This window comes from Suricata suricatta, chromosome 2 (genome assembly GCF_006229205.1).
Source record: "Suricata suricatta isolate VVHF042 chromosome 2, meerkat_22Aug2017_6uvM2_HiC, whole genome shotgun sequence".
Classification (NCBI taxonomy): Eukaryota; Metazoa; Chordata; class Mammalia; order Carnivora; family Herpestidae; genus Suricata; species Suricata suricatta.
In genome coordinates, this window is record NC_043701.1 from 105,160,115 (window position 1) to 105,184,767 (window position 24,653).

At 44.1% G+C, this 24,653-nt stretch overlaps 1 protein-coding gene across 1 annotated transcript in view; it reads right to left on the reverse strand.

The window, feature by feature from the left end:
- Positions 1–8,254: 8,254 nt before the first annotated feature.
- EGLN1 (egl-9 family hypoxia inducible factor 1) overlaps positions 8,255–24,653 on the reverse strand; it is a 75,694-nt gene continuing 59,295 nt past the window's right edge. The window contains exons 4-7 of the mRNA XM_029919351.1: positions 18,177–18,296; positions 14,908–15,044; positions 12,213–12,280; positions 8,255–10,680 (exon numbers count right to left, since the gene is read on the reverse strand). Coding sequence (XP_029775211.1) covers positions 10,616–10,680; positions 12,213–12,280; positions 14,908–15,044; positions 18,177–18,296 — 390 coding nt within the window. The 3' untranslated portion in view covers positions 8,255–10,615. The remainder of the gene's footprint in view (positions 10,681–12,212; positions 12,281–14,907; positions 15,045–18,176; positions 18,297–24,653) is intronic.

The following is a 24,653-nucleotide window of genomic DNA, read 5'->3' on the forward strand; positions in this document are numbered from 1 at the left end:
TTCTTTTTAGAAACGTTCTTATCCACGTCCCGGCAAAGAGACAAAGGTACTTGTGTCTGTTGAGTGTCTGGGGCCACACCTCTAGCACTGGCCTGTTCCCAAGAGTTTAGGTCGTAAGTTTTCCCTTTTCTCAACTTTGTGGCAACATGACCTGTGTGTTTCCAGGGTGCCAGATCCAAGTGTACAGCTGGGCGAACCTCCCCGGGGCCCCCTGGGTGGCTGCTGCCCAGGTCAAGTTAGCGGCACAGCTCACAGGCGCAGCTCAAGTCCACACCCACGACCTCCCAATGTAACGCTGCCTTCATCTCCGTCACCACAGGTGGGGTGAGCTTGGTTTTGAACTTCATATAAAAGTACTCTCCGCGTCACCACCACCGCTTGTCTTAAGTTCATTGCCCTGCGGTGCTTGTAGGAATAGGCCAGTGTTCGTCATCCGTTCTGATGCCGCCGGGTGCAGGAGCTCCTGCCGACGTGGGGCTGCCCGTCGGGAATGATGCCGAGAGCGGGCCAGGCTTGGAGGCCGGGTCGATGCACGTCTCGCCCTGCGGAATGCTGCCATTCCGTAAAGCTCAGCGCGGGCCAGCAATACGTCAAGCGTTTCAGGCACCCATCTGTCTTAACGTAGTCTCATTCCTTTTCATTTTAGCTTATCTGGTGACGTGTTGACAAGCTTTGATATCTCTTAAGTATAAAGTTCAAAATATTTAATATTTATAAAGGACTTCAAATATGTGCATTATATTGAGTATATGCCATTTTATGCTTTTATAGAGGATCATTTTCTCTTAATTTGGCAAATTATGTGCAGGTAAATATTTTTTGATTCAAAACTGTACAAGGTTCTGGGGCACTGAAGTAAAAAGATAGCCCAGGTCCTCACATTTTACAGCCTAGTTGGGGAGTGAGACAAGAGTGGATTGAGCACAGAAAGTGCCTCTGCGCTGGTTCGCGCTGGGTGCCCTGGGGACGTCAGGCCTTCGGGGGAGGTTTCCTGGCCGAGACCACTTCCACGCTGGGTCTTCTGGGGTGAGTCAAGCTAGCCTGGTAGGAACGCTGAGCAGAGCCAAGGGCACAAGAAAGGCAGTGGAGAAAGACCGCTTGTCTTGGGAGGAGTAAGCTGTTCCAAACAGAGTTAGATGTGAGGGGTGAAACAGCAGGAGGACAGCAGGCAGATCTACTAAACAGTTTTGGGGGTAGAGACCCTGTCTGTCACGTCCTCCACTTTGTGTGGTCCCTGAGAACACACACCTTTTGATTCAGGTGGGAGTGGCAGGGGGTGGTGGAAAGATTCGTAAGCCAGGGAGTCAAGAACGTTTGAGAAGCATTCAGCTGGATTCTCCGGGGGCAACATACTTGGGCGGAGGAAGGGCAGTGGCCCGGATGGAGGGAGGATGGGCCGCGAAAGAGCCAGAGTTGGTGAGTTTTAAGAGATGATGGAAAACTGTTGGCTGGCAAGAAAAGGGAAGTTAATTTTAAATTTGGAATTAAATAGCCTACGATGTGTGATAAGACTTCTGAGAAAACTTTTACCATAATTCTGTTACCCCCAACTCTGAGTCATTTATATGAAAGAAAGTTTTCTGTTCTGTTGGTTTCATTTTTTTATCCTTTAAAAAAAGCAAACTTCTACCCTAATATCAGCTGGTAATTCTGGGTCCACCTTTAAATGCTATCACTCTACACTCTGGGGACATGGGTTGGGGGGAAGGGGGGCAGACTCTATGAAAATTCAGTGTTTTCTTAAAGCCAGGGCTCTTCATTATCTAGCAAAACTAACTTTAAATCTGGAAAGTTCTGTTCTTGCTTTTCGGACTATAAATGTGTATTTAAGTGGAAGACGTAAGAACGAACGTCTCCTGCTGTCCTCATGTCCTAAAGCACTGCGCCTGTGTGTTCCCAGAGTTCATAGGACTTTTAAGTCAATTTCAGTGTCAAAGTCCAGTAGCTGCTGTGTCTTCCCCCTGGGATCGTGCACCAGGGGCGCATGCAGGTCCTCCCTCTCGTTTGGGCTATTGTGAGAACAAAGCTGAGTTCTTTCTGTAGTTTGTTAGTTCTTATTGAAAAGCAGTGGTTTCCAGTTATTCTTTGTCTTGCATTTTTAGCAGTTTGTTGTAGTAGTTGTTGACTAGCGAAGTGAAACTCTAATATGAAAATTATCATTACAGATTAAATTGACCAGGGAGTTAAAATTAAGAGGATGCCATGTGGAGATCAGCACTTTTTATTTTCTCTCAAATTCCCCCAGAATACTGTTGTATGTCATACTTGATCATCACCTGCCTTTTGAAATGAAGAGCTCTTCTTCAGTGACTCTGGAACCACATCATTACTCAGGCTCACGGTGTTGCCTTCCAGTATTCACTGGAATTAACTTGCCCAAAGATTTACTCTCCCGCTTGCTGAACACCAGGGGGCGCTCTTGGGAAGTTCAGATTTCTGAAAAACCAGAGGTGAAGCCAAATGAAATGGAGGAAGCTTGCCAGCGACTGGCATGCCAGTTCGGATTCATAGAAAGGCAAGGATAGGTTATGATCTCAACTCCTGCGAGAGGAGAACAGCAGGCCAAGAATGTGTGCTTGTTCAAACAAACAAGGGCTGATGCACAGGGTACCCTCACCTCCCCAACCTTGTTTTCAGTTCGCCTTGCACTGAGCACATGAACAGAACAGTCTTCTGCCAGAAAGACACCAGAAACCCACACATGGGGCCAAACAGGGTGGTAATTCAGAACAGGAAGCCTTCCAGACAAGGCAAGACCTACACTTCCCTACTATTTCTGAAATTACAGTGCTCCTCCCTTGGGCCTGACACTTAGCACTTTGCTCTGTATCGTCTAGATTAGTCTGAAAACCTCCTGGGACACAAAGATTGTCACTTGCTCCTACATCAGGCGTCCAAAAGAACAAAGAGGAGCCTCTCAGATTCTTGGTGTTAAGTGGATGAAATGGCTAGACGGTTCTCAAGTTCGGTTTTTATGTGCTTTTTCAATAATCCCTTCATGAACATGACTCTTCTCCATACTTCCTGAAAAATCAAAGTTTGTGTATTTCAAGCTAGAATACTCTGAAAAGACACAGGTCATTCCAGGTTAGAAGCATTGGTTACAAACTAAGTATTCCTTACACACTAAATATATGAAAATCTACACCTATATGAAAGAAATGGAGAGGTCATTTGTTTCATTGTTGTTTTTACAAGATTCCTCACAGGATTTTTTATGTACTGGTATACATTTAAAATAATAGAACAGCAGAGCACCTGGCTGGCTCTTGATCTCAGGGATGTGAGTTCGAGTCCCATGTTGGGTGGAGCCATTACTTGAAAATCTTTAAAAAAAAATTAATTCCGTATATAAATGTGTGTTATCTACACAGGTATAATTGGTTTCCAGGAACGCGTTTATGAAGATACACCCACCCACACTTCCTCAGCTGCGTTCTATTGGCGGATATCCAGTCACCTCCATGGGGTCTCCGAGGGGAGGCTGTATGTTAGTAGATTGTCCATTCTCGCTGCTGTACGTTGCACATCACTGTGTGAGCACACAGTGCACACTTGTGTGTCCCCTTCTGCTTTCTGTGTAACTTCTGCTATGTACTCTTGCCTGCTTTCTTTTTACTCAATGCCCTTCCCTGTATTTTCAGTTGAATTTATTTTTCCTTCTTCATCCTTTAATCAGAATTTTCATTTTTTTTTATTTTCATTTTTTTTATAGCTTGCTGTAGGTTTTCTTGTTTCATTTTTGTTCTGACATTTTGAATTTTCAAGTTCCAGTGTTAATTTTAATTTCTGCAAAGCCCTGGGTAAGGATATTTGATTCAGACTGCTTCTTGTGGCTTTCTTCTCCTGACGGTATTTATATATATTGTCTTTCTTCTCCTGCTCATTTTGAAAGGCATTCTTTCCCTTGACTTGCAGAAAATTGGTTCTATCTTGGCAGACAGGAGGGGTTTGTGTGGCTTAGTGGGTTTGATTTCAGAGTATTCTGCTGGTACAGTGACATGCAGTATTCCTCAGAGGAAATTCTGAACTTTGAGGGTACTTTGCTTTTCATACTGGGAGGGTGGTCCTCTTCTGGTTCTGTGATTTCTTTCCCCACTGGGACACCCTTGCTACTTGTACTCTACCACCCAGCCTCCAGATCTCTGTCCCTCCTCTGATAACACCTTCCCCACATAGCCACCTGCAAACTCAGGAACATTCACACTTCTTCCCTGTGGTGACCCCGTCGGTGGCCAGTGCTCTGGCGAACTGGTGTCTGATTCATAGTATAGATCTTCAACTTACAGTGTAGCAACCCCATCATAAGCTGAAGATGCATTTAATACACTAACCTACCCCACATCCTGGCTTAGCCCAGCCTTCCTTAAATGTGCTCAGAACAATTATGTTACCCTGCGGTTGGGCAGAGTCCTATTTAGTCCACATAGCCTATTTAATTTACATAATTTAAAAAAGTTTTTGTAACATTTTTTTCTTTTGAGAGAGAGTGTGTGAGAGTGAGCAGGGGAGGGGCAAAGAAAGAGGGAGACAGAATCTGAACCAGGCGCCAGGCTCTGAGCTGTCAGCACAGAGCCTGATGCGGGGCTCAAACCCTTGAGCAAGATCATAACCTGAGCTGAAGTCGGATGCTCAACCTACTGAGCCACCCATGCGCTCCTAATTTACTTACTTTTTAAGTTTATTTATTTTTGAGGGAGAGAGAGCACATAAAGGGCAGAGGGGTGGAGAAAGAGAATCTCAAGCAGGCTCTGCACCATCGGCGTGGACCCCAATGTGGGGCTCGAACTCCTAAACCATATCACTTCTGACCCAAAATCGGATGCTTAACTGACTGAGCCCTACCGGGCGTCCCACAGCCTATTTTATAATGAAGTGTAGACTGTCTCCTACCGACTGAACACCATGTTGCTGGCTGTGTGGGAACAGACGGTATGAAGTGTATAGTTGTTGGCCGTTGTGACTGCACGGCTGCCCAGGAGCTGAAGCCACTGCCGCCATCCGGCATCACGAGAGAGGATGTACCTCATATTGCTGGCCTAGGAGAAGACCCAAATTCAAAATCCAAGTTCAGTTTCTACTGAATGTGTCTTGTTCTTGCATCCTTGTAAAGCCAAACATCATTAAGTTGAACAGCCGGGGTCAGTCTGTATTTCCAGCACTCGTGGTGGGGTCCCTGCCTTTCCCCCGTGGATGCCACCACTCGGCCCCTCCTGCCCTCATCCCCTTAGCGCAGTTTCCACCTGACGCTGCCGACCCATCACATGGGTCCTGATGCTGGCCTCAGGGAGGCTACAGGGAACTCGTGGCTTCTCCTGGTCTGTGCAGTGTCCGGAAGATGATGAAGGGACTCTGATCTCAGCAGCTGCCAGTTTTTCTTGGAAAACCAGAAGCCCAGCCACCTCCCCTTAAGTATGAATTATGACATATGAGCAGAACCTACAATGTGAAAGAAAAATCACACACAAAGCAAGGTCAAATACTGTATCTACTAAATAGAACAGGCTGCTGTATCCTAAAAACAACAAAAATATTTAAGAGAACAAAAGAGAGCTCTGGAAAATTAAAACCTGGTAACAGACGTGAAACCCTTGCTGGCATAACTGGAAAAGAGATACTAAGAAAGTAAAGGACAAAGACATGTAGTAACTAAGCAACAGGCACAAAGCAGTCGATGCACTGTCTGGACAGAAGTTCCAGAAAGAGCAAGACAACGGCGAGGGAAAATGATACCACAGTCTCCAAGAACGTCCTCAAATGTGGGACACGGAAGTACAGGCTGCATGACTGCCACCGGCTGAGAGGATGGCACCGAAGCATGCTGTCACACCACCGAGCCCTGGGGGCGAAGGATCACTCCAGGAGCTTCCACAGAGGAAAAGCAGGCCACATATAAAGGGTCCAGAACAGGAATGGCTTCAGATTTGTCCGCATCCACACTGGAACCTAAAACCAGTGAGGCAATGCCTTCGAAACGCTGAAGGAAAATGATTTCCCAGCTAGAATGGTAAACTCTATTCAGGTTAGCAACGAAGTGTGAGGGTAAAACAAAGACACGGGTCTTGGAAAGTTTACCATCCACCAACTCTTTTGCAGGAAGACATGTGAAGGACATGTTCCACCAGACTGAGGAAATCAGCCGAGAAAGGGGAAGATAAGGGATCCAGGAAACGAGAGACCCAGCAGAGAGTGGTGGAGGGGGTCTCCAGAACAATGGGAAAGGAGACCTCAGGAAGACGGCTGTCCACCAAGCAGAGAGGACAGCACTCGGGGCTGCGGCAGGCCAGAAGCCACAGGATGCCAGGCCAAAAGCAAACTGGGAGAAAAGGCATGGTTTACTCTGTGGAAACTGCTCTGAATACACCAGCAGTCTTGACTATCAACCTGATCTGGGTTACGGCAGCTACGTCAGGGAGATGGGGGAAGTGGCGGCGGGCTGTACACGTTTGGCAGGGATGGCGCGGGAGGCTGGACGGGAACCTACATTCTTCTCTTGTGGAGACCAGTCAGTAGATTAAGGTGTCACACCGCAAACCCAACACAGAACAATGTGATTATGTTACTTAGAACTCATCAGGCAACTAATTAAACCCAGAGAGTTAAAATCTGTTCTCAGCTAAAGAACATGAGGGGCAGTTTCCCGTAAAACCCTCACAGAACAGGCTGACTTAGCTACTTGTACGTGTACGGCTGGCTCAGTCAGTACAGCGTGTGACTCTTGAACGTGGGGTCAGGAGCCTGAGCTCTGCGTTGGGCGAAGAGATTACTTAAAATAAAAAATAAAATAATTTTTAAAAAGCTAAACAAGAAAAGGAAAGCCTATGCTCACGTCCTGCCACTTAGTAGCTCTGAGATGGAACGCGTCACTACTCTCATCCGGTTTTAATTCTAAACGGAGATGAGGTTTGTTCCACCTACACTGCTGGATCTGAGGGAAAAATGTAGAGGGATTTTATAGAACTCGATAATAACAGTAATTAATTTTGGCAGGCAAGGGCCAATCTCAATGAAAAAAAGACCTGATGCAGCAATGCCCCAATAAACTTTACACCTTGTTCAGAGTTAAAAGATCACACATTTGATAGAAGGCACTTTGGCTGCTGGCAGCTGTGAAGGCTCCACCTGTCTTGGGAGGTGGTTTCTTTTTAAGTGTTTTCTCTTCACAAAGCTCTTTCCAGGTCGTGGGTCCAGGCCCTGCACATGCGTCATCAGGCCAATGGTTTATCCTTGGACATTTGCCATATTTCAGGTGAAATTCACTTGCTGGTGGATGAGGAAGAGAATCTGCATTAAAGCCAGCCGCAGATGTGGGGAACGTCTTCCTGACTTCCGATGTGGCAGTGGAGACTGGGCGTTTACTCCTGAGTGTTTATAAACGAATGGAGAAACTCCAGTCTGCAAGTCCGTTATTAACCGTTCGGCATGAATACTGACCATCACAGTCCACAGCCGCGGCGCAGCTCTCGTCCTGGGGCTGCGTGCGCCTTGGGAACTACCCTGTACTCCCTCAGGGCTCACACAGCCCTTGGATCGGGTCCGGAGCTACTGTGTTTATTTTCAGAGGACAAAGTCTCCAGCGGTCACATAATTAAGTGCCTGGGCCAGAACTGAAGAGAGATTTGTAAGTCCTGTGCTCTTTTTACATTACCGAATTTAATTAGTCTTCATCTCGGACTCCACTGCCCTCTCCTTTCGCCCACCCAGCTTTGTTTCAGTACGGTTTCCCAAATGCCCCGAGACAGAGGCTAGAAAATAACAAGACCACCACACTAGAAGTTTCTTAGATAAGAGATACAGGAACGTGTCTATTGATTGCACATTACAAGAGCTCTGATATTTTATAGTCTGTGACCACACGAAGTACACTTTTGCATACACGTACACAGGACACCGGTGGCAATTACAGACCTATGCCTGATGCCCCTTCCTGTCTGTTGCAGAGGAGTGACACAGATATGCTCACCAGCCCCGCTGTTAGAGTAGTTTTAAAACTACTAAAAGGGCAAGAATCCAAACAGAGAGCTAGCTCACTAATCCCCTGGACAGGGCACTTTCCCCCAGGACATTTCTAGGATTGTTAGACTCCAATGTTTACTGTTCTCTTTCTTTCCCTCGTTATCATTTATAAAGTCATCCCAAACGTTCTGCACTAAGCCAGAGATGTATGACAGAAGGGCCCATGAAGACTGTCCGTGTAGGATAAAGGATTAAAAAAAAAAAAAAAACCCCAAAAAAAAGCTGGAAATAACAACCATAAGTTTTTCAAGAACATTTATACATCTTTTTAATTAGGTTAGCTTTACAAGCAACTCGAGAGCTCTTCCGTAACGAAACACTGCTTTTCATATTATAGGACTTTCCCGTCTGTGTATGAATCCTGAAATTCTTTGCCTGCTGTTGATAAAGGTCTGTATTTTACAGCTGGTTAATGTCTTCAATGAAAAACAGCATTAGAAGCTTTGTCTTTGACTAGAATTAAACATATATAGGCCACAAGTAGTTTTAAATTTTGTTTTAAACAGAGTCCTGCTTGGTGACAAGTTAACAGTCCTGCTGACATGAACTGAACAGGTTTTTAATTTTAATGGATATAAAGAAATGGCTATCCTGGATTCCTTGATCCTTTCACAATGATCTCCAAGGAATTAGATAAAATTTTCTGAAAAGTACAAATTTTAAGACCTGCCTGGAAAGCACAACCCACAGAGAGGAGAATCTGACACTTTGCACGACTACAGAGACACACACATGAGTGACACACGAGCTCCCACCCGGACAGTCCCACAAACCCCCATCAACAGAACACAGTCTCCACTAGACCTAAACATGACAGCACTTCGAAGTCCAGGCTGAGGGCGCGCCACACGCACACCAGATGGCAAAGACAGCTTGCACTCCCAGGTCTGGCTGGCAGAGGCACTTACTAGAGAGATGTTACATTGCGTTCTCTGGAACACAGAGGAAGTGGAACAAAACTGGACACGGGCAAGGGAAAACAACCATAAGCTCTAATTTTCTCCCGCAGTTCTAAGTGAGATCACAATACTGAATATTTAACCCCACCCTAAGTCCACGCTGTCAGTTTCACTAGATTTTTTCTTCATGTTTTACATGAACAATAGCAATCTTTTAATAAAAATTACTGAGCTTTCCATAGAAAAGGTCTCTAAGTGAATACAAACTATACAGATGCTAAGTCGGTCATAAGTTGAAATATACAGAAATATCTCTGTACACGCATTTTGGCAAAGATCAAGGGCAGAGATAGAAAACTGAAATGGGCAAGGTCTAGACCCATCATTCAAACTTAATACAGACACCACCCTCCGGGCTCTGCTAAAGATTAGCCCAGCAAAACAAAGCCTTACACATCCATCCCAGTTCCGACATCAAAAAACAGAAGTCTGGGAGGCCTTGTGTGATACTGAAATATTCCCTCTTCTGAAAAGTAAAAGAAAAATCATAAAACAGAAAAATAAAATCATGTTTTTCCACTTCTTTTGTTTTTTTAAGCTAAACGTACACCGTCCAGTACTGACAAGGAGGCGAGCATCACGCCTGGTTTGAGGGTTTGCGAACATCCGCTCTGCGCCGACGCGGCTCAGCCCCGCCCGACGCCATCCAACCGAAGCAAGGCTCTGATCTGCACATCACGTGGCTCACGGGGGAGGAAAACGTAACAGCACAACTGGAAGTGCGATCGATCAACTGGCCGCAAAAGGAAAAGTCTCAGGAAGGGGACGTTTCCTTCTACATCTACAGAATATACCTGAAAGCGTGAGAAAGCCCTTTATCTCGGGAACTTGATGCTGAGGATGAATCAAGTTCATTTAGTGCCAGTCACTTTAGTCTTGTAAAAATTCTAACTTAAAAGATAAAACCTTCTGGGTATTTTTACTTATAAAACGTGAACTGAAAGTTACTGGTAGTAAATGGTGATGGTTTTTACTGTTAGGTTTCATATTAACAATGTCAAAAAAACGACAGCAGCAATTTTTAAGAGTTCAAATTAGTGTAAAAGACAGGACTACAAAACAATCTGATTTTTCAGTTGGTGATTAAAGTGCTCCTTCTCTTATGTTAAGTAAAAAGAAAATGCAAGGAAGTCGCTGGCAACAATCATCATAAGAGGTCTTTTAGGGCAAAATTTAATAGTACGAAGAAGTTTACAAAAATAGATTTGGGGGAATAATACTGTAATTTTTTTCTCAATTCAGTTTTGATATATGGTACCTGATCATACAAAAATTGCTTCAAATTCAAACTTGACTATATAAAAAAGGGAACGATGACATGAACTCATCTAGATGACAGATCTGGCAAAATATTAAGAATGAAAACATTCTACCGAGGGCACTTATTTCATGTCCAGATGTCAATGCCATTGTCAGCGGTAGCTTATACTCTTCCCAGAAGCGATCACAGGTTTGGAGGCGATCATGCGGTCACGCAGTCCAGATCTTCCTTCGATGCAACACAAGAAGTTGTCGGTTTCCTCATTAAAATGCCAACTGGTTGTCTATTTGTCTTTATCCCACTTATTTGTATTCACAGGTTAACAAATCCTGTCAACAATTACTGTAGCTGAAGGGGGGGTATTGCTGGATCAAAGGCTCTATAAGACGTCTTTACTGATTGAATCAGAAGGCTTATTGAGTTCAACCCTCACACCTTTTTCGCCTGCAAAGTTAAAAAAAAAAAAAAGTATTACTCACGCATTCATGAAGCACCAGCTTCTGGCTCTGCTTCCCACCGCGCTGCCAGTGTGGCCCCTGCCTCGGCTCGGCACGCGTGCACCCCCCAAACCCGTCACACTCGTACTTCTAAAAGCTACCCGCACCGCTGTGGTAAGAAACGTGTTCCTCTGAACTAGCAAACCTTCGAAAGGAAAAGCCGTTTTCTACAGAGATTATGATTTCATCTCCCTTTTACTTCAAAAGCAATGTGAACTGCTCTAAAACTGCAGTGTGTTCAGTGTCACTGAAAGCACACCACTAGGGTTCTGCCACAAATATAACTTTTAAAAAAGCACGGACATCCAATTTTATAGTCAAATTTTTTTTTCAAGTTTTATTTATTTTTGAGAGAGACGGAGCATGAGCGAGGGAGGGGCAGAGAGAGAGAGGCAGACACAGAGTCTGAAGCAAGTTCCAGGCCCCGAGCAGTCAGCACAGAGCCTAATACTGGGCTTGAACTCACGAGGTGAGAGATCATGACCTGAGCCAAACACAGACACTTAACCCACCGGGCCACTCAGGTGCCCCCAATTTTACAGTCTTATAAAAGGCTGATGCAGAATTATCAACGACTCATGAAAGTACAGCTAGTTACTCAGTAACGTGAGTGCTGAGCGGGCTTTTGGAGACACAAGACAGATTGAAGAAAGAAGCGGTCCATCTGCTGGAAGAGTAGGAGCCACTTCTCAGGAGGCGGTCTGTGCGTGGTGGGGGCGGCACAGGGCCCAGCGTCCCAAAGGATCTTCAGCTCTGGTCCAAGCATATTGGTCTATGGACACTGCTGGCATGTCCAGACTCTGCATGTCTGACTTAGTAATTTCATCTCCTTGGTATTAATGTTCTTCACGTCCACATTCAACGTGGAAGACTGGATTCTTTATGTATTCTTTAGAGCATGGACTTTTAAAAAGGAAAGGGTACTGGGCGCCTGGGGGGCTCAGTCAGGTAGGCATCCAACTCCTGGTTTTGGCTCAGGTCCTGACCTCACTGTTTGTGGGTTGGAGCCCTGCATCGGGCTCTGTGCTGACAGCGTAGAACCTGCTTGGAATTCAATCTCTCTTTCTCTCTCCCTCTCAAAATAAATAAATAAACTTAAAAAAAAGTAAAAAATAAACAGGAATGGGTACTAAGGAACTTCCTGCTGAAAGGAGCAAGCAGGAGAGGAACCCAGACCCCAGCAACCAGAAGCGCTTGGCAGCCTGTGATCAGGAAGGATATAATCACAGAAAACCTCAGCTGGTGTCTGAATATTTTTCTGACGGTTTCTTGCCTCAAACTTTCCGAATCTTTGAATAATTTTGTCGGCTAATGATAACAATGCAGAGGACTTCAGAGGAGTCCTCTTTTCCATAAGGGAATTAAGGAGTCCGACAGAAGCAGGGAGCAGATATTCGTGGCGTTCACAAAGGCTGTGTCTGCGCTCGCACTCTCGGGCCACGTTCCCTGCGGTAGACCCTGGCCCCACCTAATGTTTACCTGTGAGATATTTTACTTTAGCTCGGGCTCTCTCATCTGCATCAAAATACCAAACAGTTATTGCGTACCTAAAAGAAAATTTAGAATAGGGTTAAGAAGGATCACACTGGGGGATAAAAAAAAAAAAAAAAGAGGCAAACTCTTGCAATGGTCTGTCAAAACGGGTAATGCCAGAGGAATGCCAGAGCTGAATGATGTCGGGGCGAACGAGCGCAGTCACAGCCCTCCCCTCCAGGAAGCTCGATGCTCAGGAGCAGAGCAGGGGAGCAGGAGCCGCTAAAGTGATGAGTTTTTATGATTTTCTTAACACCTACTTAACTTGCTTATTTTGCAAGCCCACAGCTTGCCCACAGGTCAGAAACACACAATAAGAAGGTAAAAGAACTGGCTGTTATACAAAAAGGACACTATCAAGCGTTAAGTTCAACGGAACAGAACTCTAGGCCTGGGGTCCCGGGGCGAGGAGGAGGGCTAATGGTTTAACCAAACCGCTTCTGAGGACGTCACTGTATGACAGCAAAGACTGAGGGAGGTTTACAAGTCTAGAACCTGGAGCCATCAGGAAAGACTTCAATTATGCTAGGAGTCTTTAGGATTTTCATCAAAACAATTACGCTCTGTTTTAACATTTCAAGTTAATTTAGCTAAACTCCACTCCTCTGAAAATTTCACTTAATTGGAAGAGCTCATTCCACAAACAAAGGAAGAAACTGGTTTATGGAACACGACAAAGCACAGAGTTACAGCTCCTGGTGCCAATAAGAGGGACAGGGTGCACATGCCATAGGCAGTACGAGCATGCTACAAATGGTCACTCCTCAGTAGCACACAACAGTGAGACCGTCGTGCGGATTCTGGCGAGGGCTCCCTGGCGGGGGAGCACCAGGGATGGAATGAAGAGCCCGTGAGCGTGAACGGAATAAGAACTAAATCGTGTAAGGGGTCTTGGGGAAGGAGTCAAGGCAGAGGGGAGTCAGAGTCTGGGAGTCTGCACAACTGGGCAAAGTGAGGCTCACAGACCACTCGGCTACTGGGTGACAGCGTGGAGGTCAAAGTCTGGCCTCCTGACTTCCAGAGCTGCTCCTTCCAGAGCTCCGGCACCCTTCTCACCACGCAGCCTCTTCTATTTTTCCAGGTGGGCTTGGGAATGGGAAAGTTGCACAGATACTGCCCTAAATTTTCACTTACTTAGCAACCGGAGTCCTCCCATCAGGATCAACCCCTTCTCTGGCCCCCAGTCCTCACCAGAACACAGCTGGAAACTCACGCCATTCTTTTTCTGCCTGTCTCCCACCGACCTACTTAAAGAGTCCTTTTCCTCACGTTAACTCCGTGCTTCTGCTCATTCTGGGCCCAGCAGAGCTCCTTTCTCCACTGGCTCATCTAGTCCATCTGTTCCAATTAATGCCACTTTCTCCCTCCAAAGTCCTGTGGCATCTACCCTGCACAGCTGTTTGGCATTTACTTCCTTAAAATGTCCATTCTCTCTTTATCTAGATTAAGAAACGACACAAGCAGACCATACTCAAGATTGTATACAAAGGAAGGTCTATAAAGCAGTTTCTAGGTCAAGAGGGGTTTTTTAAGGAAGCAGCAGGGCAGAGGCGGGCACTGGGTGCTGGCAGGAGAGACAGGCAGTCAGGGCGGGCGCCATCACGTGATGGGACAGGAGCCCCCCTGGTTTCCATCAGTGGCTTCCCAGGGTCTCTAACCCTACACTACTTGGCTGGCTACTATCTATGTGGGTCAGGGCTAAAGGCGACACTGCTCAGAAAGAAGAAGAAAGGGGCGCATGGCTAGCTCAGTCAGTAGAACATGCGACTCTTGATCTCGGGGGTCACTGAATACAGAGATCATTAAAAAAAAGGAAAGAAGAAAACAGAGAGATGACAACAAAGTCTTTGGAACTGGAGCCTCTCCAGGGCTGGCCCACGCCTAGCATGGCCAGGTAAAGCCAGCTCTCCTGCTGTATCTACGGCTAGACCTTGTCTGCCCAGACCTTCCCCCTGCATGCCAGTGATTCACTACCATGATGCTCAAGGTCCCTTCTGTAATGAAAACTGGGTATTTGAAAAATAGTGCTATTTTCCTATAAATATTTATGACAATGTCTGCAACATATTCCATTTCAACACTCTTAACATTTCAATGTAGAAAAATGACAGAAAGAATATATAATAAGGCTCGCGGATGCTTATTATTAAAGCTGAAGAGTTATTTGGCTAACGCGAGCCCCCACACCTGGCTCCTCCTCACTTCTACACTCCAGGGCCTCTTATTTTTCTGCTTTGTAAAAATTTTCTACGTGATCCCTTTTTCCTCCCTCACTCTCTTTTAAAAAGCTGCCCGTTTCCTTCTCTATGGAATCTTTCTATCCTCCAAGTGACTTCTCTCACAGAATCACAGGATGGATAGTAGTTAGAGAGGCATAAAACAAGGAGACAGGGCTGGAGACAGATGGCCTGTATTTCCATTTCTTAGCCACAGAAGTGGCTGTGCGAAGAAAGTCACAAACACTTGGCACCAAACTGGGAATAAATCGTATAACATTATCCAAATGAGAAGTTATGACTGACGCATTATGATAAAGGGTACTCAAGAGCAGGATGATAATAGAAAACTTTCAAGTATATCCTATCCATCCCCTTCTCTCCTACCAGAGTCATGACCAAGTTTCTCTTAAAAGGAATACTACCTTGTAGCATATGCTGGTTGTACTTCATGAGGGTTGCGACGGTCAGACCAGAAAAACAGCAGTCTATCAAATTTGGGTTCAATGTCAGCAAACTGGGCTTTGCCTTCTGGAAAAATTCGAAGTATACCTCCACTTACCTAAGGAAAAGAGCCAAATATGTAAGTATAAGAGTAAGAACACTACAAAATTAAATTTATGGGGGAAAAAAGACCATTTCAGAATCAAAATTCTTAACTGATTATTCACAAATACATTTCAATTAACAAGGAATGAAAAGCAGTTGAGATCGCAAGTCATGCACTGATAAGAGGAAAAATTCCTTTTTTGTTTCAGGGATTTTTGTAAATACCTGGTGAGACGATGAATCTTATCTGAATTCAGAAGGCTTAAAATGACACTTGGAAGTTTTAAAAACTAGTAGTTACACATTTCTTATTTAGGTATGCTAATGATAGGCTTAATTAGCCTATTCTTTAAAAATGTGACCGTTTCAAATCATCTTGACAGAATTACTATAAATGGTTAAGTATTTCAAGTAAACAGGCTTACTGTGTTTTAACGTTCAACAGTAATTAATAGGAAAGTCACACATTTAATGCCTCCTCCTTGAGGAATTCAACCTGTCAGTACAAACTGTCGTCATTTATGGTCATCATTGTCTTCAGTGTGGATATTATTAGAAACGGGGCTCTCGCTTGCTAGACTGGGGCCTCACACAATGACGCCTAGCTGCCTATAGAACTGGATTCCAGCCAGAAAGGATAATGACTATTCACCCAAATACACCTCCTTCTCTATCTGGAGTCAGATGAACTCACCTACTCATTCCAATACCAACCCAGTGTCTAGCACCCTGGGACCCGTGCCAGGCCCTGGGGATTGAGGAGGGAACAGCACACAGATGCTGTCCTTGTTGTATTTCCAATCTGGGGAGCTCATTACCCTTGAAGAACTAAACTCCTAAGCAGGTAGATTCTAAAACTGAAAGGAACTCATACTTAATCAAGACATCATGGAGGCTGAACATATGCCCAGAATCTGTAGACGAACTGTTTGTCAGGCTCTTCCTTAAGTTACATTTAAGCTACTGTGGACTCGTGCCCGCCTTCCTCCGGCTCTGTTCACATGGATTCCCATGGCACTCATGCCAACATCTAAAGAATCTCTAGACTGTGACCAAGAACATATCCTTTCTTCCCCCTGCCTCTGACTGGAGTCACTGGGACTATCACAGGTGATCTGCTGAAAATGTTTAAAAAGAGATCATTAAAGCTTCCAATCCCCCACTCGGAAACCTTCCCTGTCCCCAGAATTAGGTGGCCCCCTACATGGTCCCACGGCAATCCATCCTGCAGTCAGCATAACCAATTGTATTGTTAATCTACTAATCTGTCCCCTCCACTAGACCCCAAGCTCTAGGAGAGCTGTTTCTATTTGTGCTCTATCTCCAGCACCCAGAGCGATGTCTGCATGCTGTACATACTGTCATCTTGCAATGCAAGTTTTTAGTTCTACATACAAAAATCCTAAGGACTTTTTTCTGCTTATGTACTGATTTAGAAACTATATATTAATGACCTTGGCTAGGTCATATCAAAATTAACAGGAGATCAGCACAGAAAGAATCTAACAAAATATAAAAGTTAGGAGTTGTTCAAACATATTTCTAGCTTTCAAGATATTCACAAAATTGGGGGAGGGGGCGATTTTTTAAGTTTTAACCGAAGTTACAACAATCTGTTTTGTATGTTGGGCTCAAGGTGAACGACCAAATTTATTTCTTTTAAACTTTGAAAGCTATAATAGAAAAACCATGCTTGTTGACATAATGCCTCAACATCTACTTAGTAGTAAATCTTATTTCCATTTTGAACTTGGGCAAGGACAGAGAAAAATCTTTAAATCAGTATGACACAGAAAGATTACTGAAACACTGTGAGCATATCTTAGGTTTTAAAATATGATTTAGGAAAGGACTAGGTTTTTACATATTTAAGACTTGGTGCTTCTCATTTCTGTGTATATGTTTGTGTGTGGGAGGGAAATGTTATTTGATTTTTAAAAATTACCGGGGTGCCTGGGAGGCTCAGTTGGTTAAGTGTCTGACTTGTGCCTGGGAGGCTCAGTTGGTTAAGTGTCTGACTTCAGCTCAGGTCATGATCTCACAGGCTGTGAGTTCAAGGGTCACATAGGGCTCTGTGCTGACAGCTCAGAGCTTGGAGCCTGCTTCGGAGTGAGTGAGAGAGAGAGAGAGAGAGAGAGAGAGAGAGAGAGAGAGAGAGAGAGAGGGAGTGTGTGTGTGTGTGTGTGTGTGTGTGTGTGTGTGTGTGTGTCTCTCTCTCTCTCTCTCTCTCTCTCAAAAATGAATAAACATAAAAAAAAAATTACCCTGGCTATCCAGGTGTGTTCCCTCTGAAAATCCACATGGCTATACATTGTATTCATTTTTTTATTTGAATATTTTGCTTCAATAAAAGTAAGTAAAGATGTAAAAAAAAAAAAAAAAAAATCAACCCAAAATTAGTTTAAACCCCCAAAGCAAAAACAAAGCATGACATACTTCTGAGGATTTCCATCATTTAAACTCAAGTGAAATTCAAGCTAATATAAGTAAATAAATATTAAAAACAAGGGAGATTTAAAGATATTGTAAACTCTAGTTGGTTTTACAGGATTTGTCAGCACTGATAAACTTCTAGTTTTTCCATAATCAGGAGAGAAGGAATCCTGCCTCCAATATTCGATTCAATAACCCAATGCCAGACAGATCTGTGCAATAGGAAGTAGGAAATAACCCATAATAATTATTTATATATAATCTCCCTCAAAAGCCATTATAAAACAAGTGTTCTCAGAAGTGTTTTTTTTTTAAAGCTATTAAAAGGCATATATTTTAAACAAATACATTTTGGTAACAGTTAAACTGGGAGGAAGCGGCACCTGGCTGGCTCTGTCAGTAGAGCACGTGACTCTTGATCTCGGGGTCATGAGTTCGAGCCCCACGCTGGGAGTGGAGCTTACTTAAAAGAAAAACAACAACCAAATGTTACATTTTGGATGAATGCTTTAATATCTGAAAATAAGGGAATCCATTTTTTGAGATATATTATTATCTGTTTCACTCTACAAAAATCCATTTCTAATACCCCAGACTGAAACAAACCTAAGAAATGTTTAACTATTCCATGTGTGAAAAAGAGTCTCACCTAAGAGGAGTCGGAGCTTAATACCTTGGAGGAAAAAAATGAATGGTCAAGTAAGCTGCATACCTTGGCGTCCCAGTCTTTATTAAGATAATATATACATGTCACACATCTTCCATCTCCATTTGGATTATCAACGTGACGTACGTAACCCGTTCCATTGCCTGGATAACAAGCAACCATGGCCTGTAATAATAACGATGATGATTTTAAAAGTCTATACACATACGAATAAAAGGGGAAGACAGTTTATAACAGAAATCTCTGATTTGAGACTACTTTTATGCTTAAATTCTCCTAAATAAAAACCATACTTTGTAGGTAAGAAAAGGCAAAGATATTCTACACTGACACAAAGACTACAAAGGTAGATTGGGAGTAGCAGTCCAAAGCCTGGTGAAGTCTGCTTCACAGAGAAGGGAAGAGCTGACAGCGAAGAATCAGAGAATAACAACTTGGCTGTTATAAGCCATGTGCCCCTGCTCGAAACCCCAAATGTCAGAAGGACTGCAGGACCTACTTCCACCTTTACTCATACTGACAATCATGGTCACGTGAGTCTCTGTTCTGCTCCAGGGCAGACTTCTATCCCCCTGAGCTCAGCACAGAACCCCGCATGATTACTGTCTAAAGGCCAAGCGCCCGTCCTGACACTATCTCTGAATTTGGCTCAACTCCAAACATTAACTCATTTGTCAGTGATTTAAGAAAAAAAGGCTAAGTATAAAATTAGCATGTGATTAATTCCTCTTCAAACCAGAAAAGTCATTTTTTCACTCAGATTATAACAAGATGTAGTTCAGAAGACCGTTGTATTTAAGCATGAAGGTGGAAAAGAAATCTAAAATAAAAAGCACTAAAAGAACTCACCTGTTCTAGGACTATAGTACATAGTAATTAATTGAAATTAGGAAGCGTGATTAAAAACAAACAAAAAAACCTCAGGAATTATGAAGAAAACAAAAAATAAAGATGGTCCCTGAAATCCTCCAAATTCTTCATGTGTTGAAGCCCACAGGCGAGTATTAATGTCAATAAATTAGTGTAAAGCTATCACACAGTAAAATCATATCATTATTTAAAGGACAAATGGCAAGTGCTAAGTTTCACACTTCACATTCACCTGATTAGTGAATAAGTAACTCAGTGCCCCCTGAGAGACCAGGAAGCATTTTAAACCTGAATGCTTAAAAAAAAAATCCCATTTTCACAGACAACCTGGATGTACAGCTCTTCCAGAAGCAGAATTTTTGGTGAATATTCCATATGTTTCTATTTTTTCTGATTCCAGACAGACTTACATGCTTTCTCTTGGGACTTGAGGTTGGTAGTAACAGTGAGAACAGCGTGAGCTCAGTGGATTGAGTAAACCCAACCAATCTCCCTGCCACCAGCAGCAAGGAAAGGCACGAGTAGCAGACCTTGAACAGTACCAGAATTCAGGGCACCAGTGGGACTCGATCAGTTAAGCATCCAACTCTTAGTTTCAGTTCAGGTCATGTTCTCACAGTCTGTGAGATCGAGCCCCATGCCAGGCTCCATTATGACAGTGCAGAGCCTGCTTGTGATTCCCTTTCTTCCCCGCTCTCTGCCCCTCCTGCCAGTGCGCGCGCACACACACACACACACACACACACACACACACTCTCTCTCTCTCTCTCTCTCTCTCTCTCTCTCTCTCTCTCTCACAGAATAAACAAACTGGGAAAAAGGTACCAATTTAGCAGTGGAATTAATCCATGTGTGATTCATAAAGACAATTTTGGTAAATTACATGATATATTCTTATCCATGGATAAGGATGAAAATAAAACCAAACCAAACCAAACCAAAACAGCCAACTTGAAGTCTTCTCTTAAGAGATCTCATCTTTAAAAGTTCACTCGGGCCCCTCCAACTTTCTGGTAACCTCAGCATCTCTGGAGCAAAGAATGAAGGGGACAATCTTTCTTTGTTCATCCACCCCCCCCCCCCACCGCCGCCAGGACCCTACGCCACCCCACCCCATCCATCCCATAGCAAAAAACCATGAGCATCAACCATGTCCCTGAAAGGCCTTGGTGGGGGAGGTGGCTACAACGATGAACAAAACAGAGTCCCTTGTTTCCATTTATTATGGAACTTAGTGTAGTGAAATAAATAACCAATAAACAAATAGAAATAATGTTAGGTAGTTACTTTTCCATAAAGTTGAAGGATACAGAAAACAACAGGATGATTTCTGAAACAGAAGTCATGGAAGACCTCTCTGAGGAACTCACTTCTGAGCAGAGACTAAAATGAAATGAAGGGAGTGGCAAGTTGTGCAAATATCTGTGGGTGAGCATTCTGGCCGAGGGGAAATGAGAGCAAAGGCAGAAGCGGCTGGGCCAGCTGGACAGGAGCGGGCAAGGGCAAAGTAGGCAGGGTTCAGCAAGCCACGGTAAGGACTTCACATACTGCTCTAATAGTAATGAGAAGCCACCAGAAATACATCTGATCCTCTTTTAAGAAGGTCAGTTTCAGTTCTGGATGAACGAAACATCACACCTGCAAGAGCCTCGGGACCACCCACGAGCTAATGGCTGCTGGAGGCTGACCACCGCCCACCCTGCTCTAAGCGATTTGTGTGCTCCACAGCCTCGGATCCAACCACAGGCGGTGAACAGTTATCACCATCCTCATCTTCATTTAACTGTGAAGGAAACGCAGCCCCAGAGAGGCCAGTCAGCGAGCTCAGGAGGCATGTACCTAACCGCCGCGTGGCTGGCAGAGTGGGGCAGCCTCCGCAGGCAGAAAAGCAAGGTGCTTTGCTGGTGAGGCGGAAGTGGGAAGAGCCAACGATGACTTAAGGTTCTCTACCCATGTCATCGAATGAATGAGTTAACTCTTCCCAAATACTAAGCGAAAGAGCGGTTTTTATTAAAAAGGGGAAAGGAGTTTCTCCGCAATGTCAGGATGAGCCAGGCACCCCAGAACAGAGCAGAACAGAACTGCACAATGCGATCTGTGTTGGTCACTTCTAAACCGCTTTCCTTGTAGCCCTTGGGTTAAGTGGAGGTACGGGGAGGGGGAGGCGAGCGGGGACAGGGGGGTAAGGAGGCAGCGAAATGAGAAGAGACCAAAGGAGCCAATTCTGCCCCAACCTTCAAACTAGGGGCAGCATTTCTACACACACTGGATGGAAACTGAGGAAGCAGGGCAGGAGTTAAGAGTGCCCAGAGCACATCCCTGCAGGCAGGCACTACTAGAAGGACAGAGCCTACGCACACCCAGAAAAACCAGAGTGTCACAGGAACCCTGTGAGCTGGGAAGCGGGGGGGGGGGGACACGCCTAGAGGCTCCAAGGAAAGAGAAACCCTGTAGGAAACCTGCAAAGGTCTGGGCGGAGTCCTTCAAATAACTGCATGGCCCTAAAACGGGCACCGTGAACCTGCATTTAGCAACTGACACCAGGCACCACCAAGACTCCTCTCACTTGGACTCTAGAAAACACACAAAGGTCTTTCTCTAGGGCTAGCGATTAAGGGAACTTTGCTTGATGAGCTACACTGTATACTGAAAACTATATAACCCCTTATATATAACCCCTTAAGGTAACTGGAATCAAAATAAAAACTTAAAAACAATTGAAAAAGGTATTTCTCTAAGTCTCATGAAATCTGGCAAATACTACGGTCTTCGACCAATATTCATATTTAAACAAAGCTATCCTTAAAGATCTGCATTCTCAAAGTTCCTTAAATACGGGCCCTGGGTCACTCGGTCAGTTGAGCCTCTAACTTGCTTTTGACAAACGTCATGATCCCAGGGTCGTGGGACTGAGCCCCAAAGGTGGGCTCTGCACTGGAACCTACTTGGGAATTCTCTCTCTTCTCTCTCTGCCCCTCCCTTACTCACTTGTTCTCAATAAATAAATGGATGAATAAAGGAATATATAAAGTTCCTTATATATAAGATAGCTTTCCCAGATTTTCCATTTATGAAATAATATTCATGCTCTACTTCTTAACCGGCACTTTGTTTTCCTGGTGCGTTATATATATACTTGTGTAAAAAAAGACTGATGTTACTGTTTTTGTTTTGTTTGCTTTCAACATGCATCTAACATGCTCTTATTCCTAATACTTTTAGTAAACTCAGTTTTTTTTTCTATTAATCAGTTGGTAAAGCAACTAATAACCCACTCATTCTACCTAGATGTCATCAGCAGCCTTAAAAAATATGGCACTAACTAGAATTTAAAAAAAAAACCTTAAAAAAAGAATTTAAAAAACATTTATGGCACACCTACCATTATCACAATTACAAAAACGGCTGCTATGGTATCTGTCTGAAACGTCTTAACTGGAAAGAGAAAAAAAAAACAGGCACACACAAAACAAACTGAGTTCTGTAAATTGTAAACAGAAAAAGAATTCTGAAAAAAGCAAGTATTTGTGTAGAGCGAAGTGAAATGAGGGGAGGAGGCTTCGAGCTGCACCCAGACTGAAGCTGATCTTTGAAGGACAGATGTGATAACGAAGAAAAGCAAAGTGTGTGAGCGTAACAAATGCAGCCAACGGTTACGTGACAGTGGGGTGTTATAATGATCTGCTCTGCCAATTAACTACTGAAATGGTGAAGAGAATCTGGATGAAATCGTGACAGTTGCGCAGAGGAAGGAGGACATGGCAGAGGGTGGGGTCAGCGTCTAGTTCCAGAGACCCTGGGTGCGTCGCTGCCCCTTCCAACTAGGTGAAGACGCAGTGCAAAGTAGCTGGCCCTGAACCAGGAAGAAGGCCCTCACAAGGGCCAAGCTGGTGGCCTGGACTGTGGACTTTTCCGCCTCCAGGCCTGTGAACGATACATTTCTGTGGTTTATAAACCACCCACTCAGCAGCCTGAATGGACCAAGTCACATCTATGAAGGATGTAACTGTCCCAAGAGACCTATGTTAGACAGACACAGGTTTAAGGAAGAGGAAATGCATTACACAGTCTATCAAGAAGAGTCAAAATGAGGCTCACCACTGTTTCGGATTCTGTGTCTCCCTCTCTCTGACCCTCCCCTGCTCCAGCTGTCTCTCTCTGTCTCTCAAAAATAAAATAAAAAGCAATAAAAAAAAACAATTTTAAAAAAATGAGGCTCACCAGGGACTGAAGTGACACTCCCTGGCTGTCCTCTGTCTGTTCAGGAGTGGCAGGCCTAGACTGGTCCCTGCCTTCCTCTAAGGTTTGGGGTCGAGGACAGCAGAAGAATCTAGGCATTTGCCCGAAAAAGAAACAATGCAGTTGCTCATTTATAATTCTGAGGTATGTTCCTAAGCTGCCATCTCTTTGAGATGCCAGCTTTAAATATTTCAATTTCCCAGTGGGAAAAGCCTCTTTAAACATAAGCAAAACAATTAAATACTATTTTTTCCCTTTTGATATGAAAATATACATGATTGAGGATGTTCTTAAGATAAGAAACCCCATAAATTTGTTTTCCAGTCTGAGAATAAAAGGAAGGAAGAGGTTTGTGATACCTCTTTGGAATCTGAAGACATTTATTTCTGGCATTGGAAGACTTGTATTCAATATGAAGCTGAACCAGGAAACTTTAAAAAAATTTTTTCCTTTTTGAACAGAATTATTTTAAAACATGGATTCAAAGCTAAAAGAGCTAGGGGCGCCTGGCTGGCTCAGTCGGTAGAGCATGCAACTCTTGATACCCGGGGTGGTAAGGTCGAGCCCTGAGTTGGGCATACAGATCACTTAAAAACAGAATCTTCAAAAAACCTGAAGCTAAGAGAACTAAAAGAGAACGGGCTATCAAAGTACTATTTTCCCTGAATGAAGGGAAACTTAACTCTCCACAAATTTATCCTAGTACAACGTACCGCCTGAGGGCACACAGCCCTCTGCCCAGGTCTCCTGCGCTTCCAGGCAGGCCTGGACCACCTCCTTTAGGCTTCACAACAAATTTATGAGGTAGGTACAACTAATCTCTCCATTTTAGACGTTAGAAAACCGAACTGTAAGGAGAACAAAAATCTTGCCCAAGGTCCCAGAGGCTCTCAGTGGTGGAGGAGGGACAGAAACTGAGGCAGCCTGGAGGGAAAAGTCACTCAGCCATGCCCCTCCTCAATTCCCGGCTCCAGTGAGGCTTGTGTTCAGTGAGAGGAGGAGTTCAGGAAGATGGCTACCAGGCTCCTCTGTGCTCCCCGACCTGCTATCATGTCACAGACTCCCGCCTAATGCTTAACTCTCTGACACACAGACGTATTCCGTACTGTGTCTGCCAGCTCTATGGGTCACCTTACCTTCTAGGTCTCTTCCCCATCCATTGTGAAAGCACCCCCTCCCCCCTCCCCCACAACATTGCTACCTCTAGGGTTATATACATCTAATTCAAATACAGGGAAAAAACAGGTCACCAAAAGAACTGAAGTAGGAGCACGTACCGTAAGAATAATCTAATTTTAAAGCTGCAGACTTCAAGTACACCTGTTTAGGTAAATCTCATTTCCAAAAAAAATACCATTAAAAACTTTATAGAAAAGTCATATGAATTTTGTTCACTGCTTTAATTACTATAGA